This window comes from Grammomys surdaster, unplaced genomic scaffold (assembly GCF_004785775.1).
Source record: "Grammomys surdaster isolate TR1022 unplaced genomic scaffold, NIH_TR_1.0 1164, whole genome shotgun sequence".
NCBI lineage: Eukaryota > Metazoa > Chordata > Mammalia > Rodentia > Muridae > Grammomys > Grammomys surdaster.
The window spans coordinates 2006633-2008373 of NW_021605583.1; the positions used below are offsets into that span (position 1 = coordinate 2006633).

General features: G+C 44.5%; 1 protein-coding gene across 1 annotated transcript in view; it reads left to right on the forward strand.

The window, feature by feature from the left end:
• Nnmt (nicotinamide N-methyltransferase) overlaps positions 1-1741 on the forward strand; it is a 6312-nt gene that overhangs the window by 1277 nt on the left and 3294 nt on the right. Inside the window, exon 2 of the mRNA XM_028783668.1 lies at positions 443-571. Within this exon, the coding sequence (XP_028639501.1) occupies positions 443-571 (129 nt within the window). The remainder of the gene's footprint in view (positions 1-442; positions 572-1741) is intronic.

The following is a 1741-nucleotide window of genomic DNA, read 5'->3' on the forward strand; positions in this document are numbered from 1 at the left end:
CAGACTTCTTTAGCTTTTATTTCCTTGAGATGTTTTGATGGCTTTGACACAGGAGGGTTTGTTGGAGTCTCTAGGGGCAGGACTTAGGGCAAGGGATCATAATGGAAAAGGCCCCTGTGGACATTCTGACTTAACATCTGCCTTGCCTCGAAGAGTAGGCAGAATCTCAAGATAACTACTGGGTATGGGGAAGACATCCTCACAAAGGGCTCTTGCCAGCAGTCCTTACCTTTTCTTTCCTTCTCTTCCATGTCCCCGAGGCTTGTGTACATAGCATATTTACAGAGGAAATGGCAGCCTCTATTTGAAAGGATCGATCTTTACATGGAGAGCAATGGCCACGCTGTAGTTAGCTTTCTGTAAACCAAGTGCCATGCTGTTCTGGCGTGTGTTTATCACCTTCTCCTTGAGCTAGCTGTGAGTCTGAGTGGTAATTGCCCAGGTTTCCAGGCGAGTCTATTTCCCAGTGGGTGTTATCCGAAATCCTCAAGGAGCCCTGAGGGGTAATCTTTACACAGCTGCCTTGGCAACTGAGTTCACCTGTGTTTGCTGTGAGGCCAAGGACAAGCAGGTACCTAGGCAGTGGGCACGCCTAACGAACTCCCCTCCTCAGACTGGCACATTTCCTGTGAGCTTTTGAGATTTCACAGTGGGCTTCGCCGTGTGGGAACAATTTTCATCATCATCTGACTGGCAAGTGCTAGTTCTGTGGTAATTTTCGTCTTTAAAATAGCTTGATACACAATAGAGCACAAAGGTCCACTCTGATTCTGATGTAATCGATTAAACACACATTCTCATGATGTCCCCGACCTACAGTAACATTTTAAAACATCAAAACAAAAAAAATCCCCACAAACAAACAACAAAAATCAAAACCAAACAAAATTCCCAAACTGCCATGTTATGCTTCTTTAGCTTCTTCTTTATGCTTGCTGTGTGTATGTGCAGACAGGTAATTTCACTTTTTCTGATCTACTTTCTTTACCTATTTAAATCGGTCTCTCATAGACGTCTATTGTTTAATTATCAGCTTTTCTTCCTAATATGTTATGTCAAATTATCTGTGTTTAGCAGGATTGGGTGGCAGCCTTGGAACGTGTGTCCCTGCCTTCAGGCTAACACTTGCTCTACTCTTCGCACCACTGCAGAGAGTTCCCAGCACAGGAGAGTTGAGCATAGGAGATTTTTAAATGAGGAAAATCCAAGACAAATTAGGACAAAGTGGTTGCCATCTGACTGTCTTCATTCCTGATAAGGAGCAGGTAGATCCAACCAAGGGTAATTTTAAAACAGATTTTCATTATTTTAAATTACATACATATCTCTGTGGGGGGTGGGAGAGGGAGGTATGTGCCAGTGGGTGCAGGGACCCACGAAGTCCAGAAATGTCCTGAGCTGGAGTTGCAGGAGCTTTCGAGCTGCCCAGTGTGGCTGCTGGGACCTGAGCTCAGATTATAAACTGCTCCATGGTATGGCTGAGGAGACGGTTTTCACTGTAGATATGAGACAGAAAACAGCATCTAGGAGAGTCCAAAGCAGAGAGAGAAAGAAGTACAGTGAATACAGCAGCACACTGGACACAGCAAGGGCTCTCTGCAAGGGAGAACAGCAGGGGAGAGAGAATAGAGAAAACATGGTAAAAGACACAAGGACCATATACACAAATAGACATACACACAGACAGACAGACAAGAGATATACACACATAGACACACAGACAGACAGACAGACAGACATA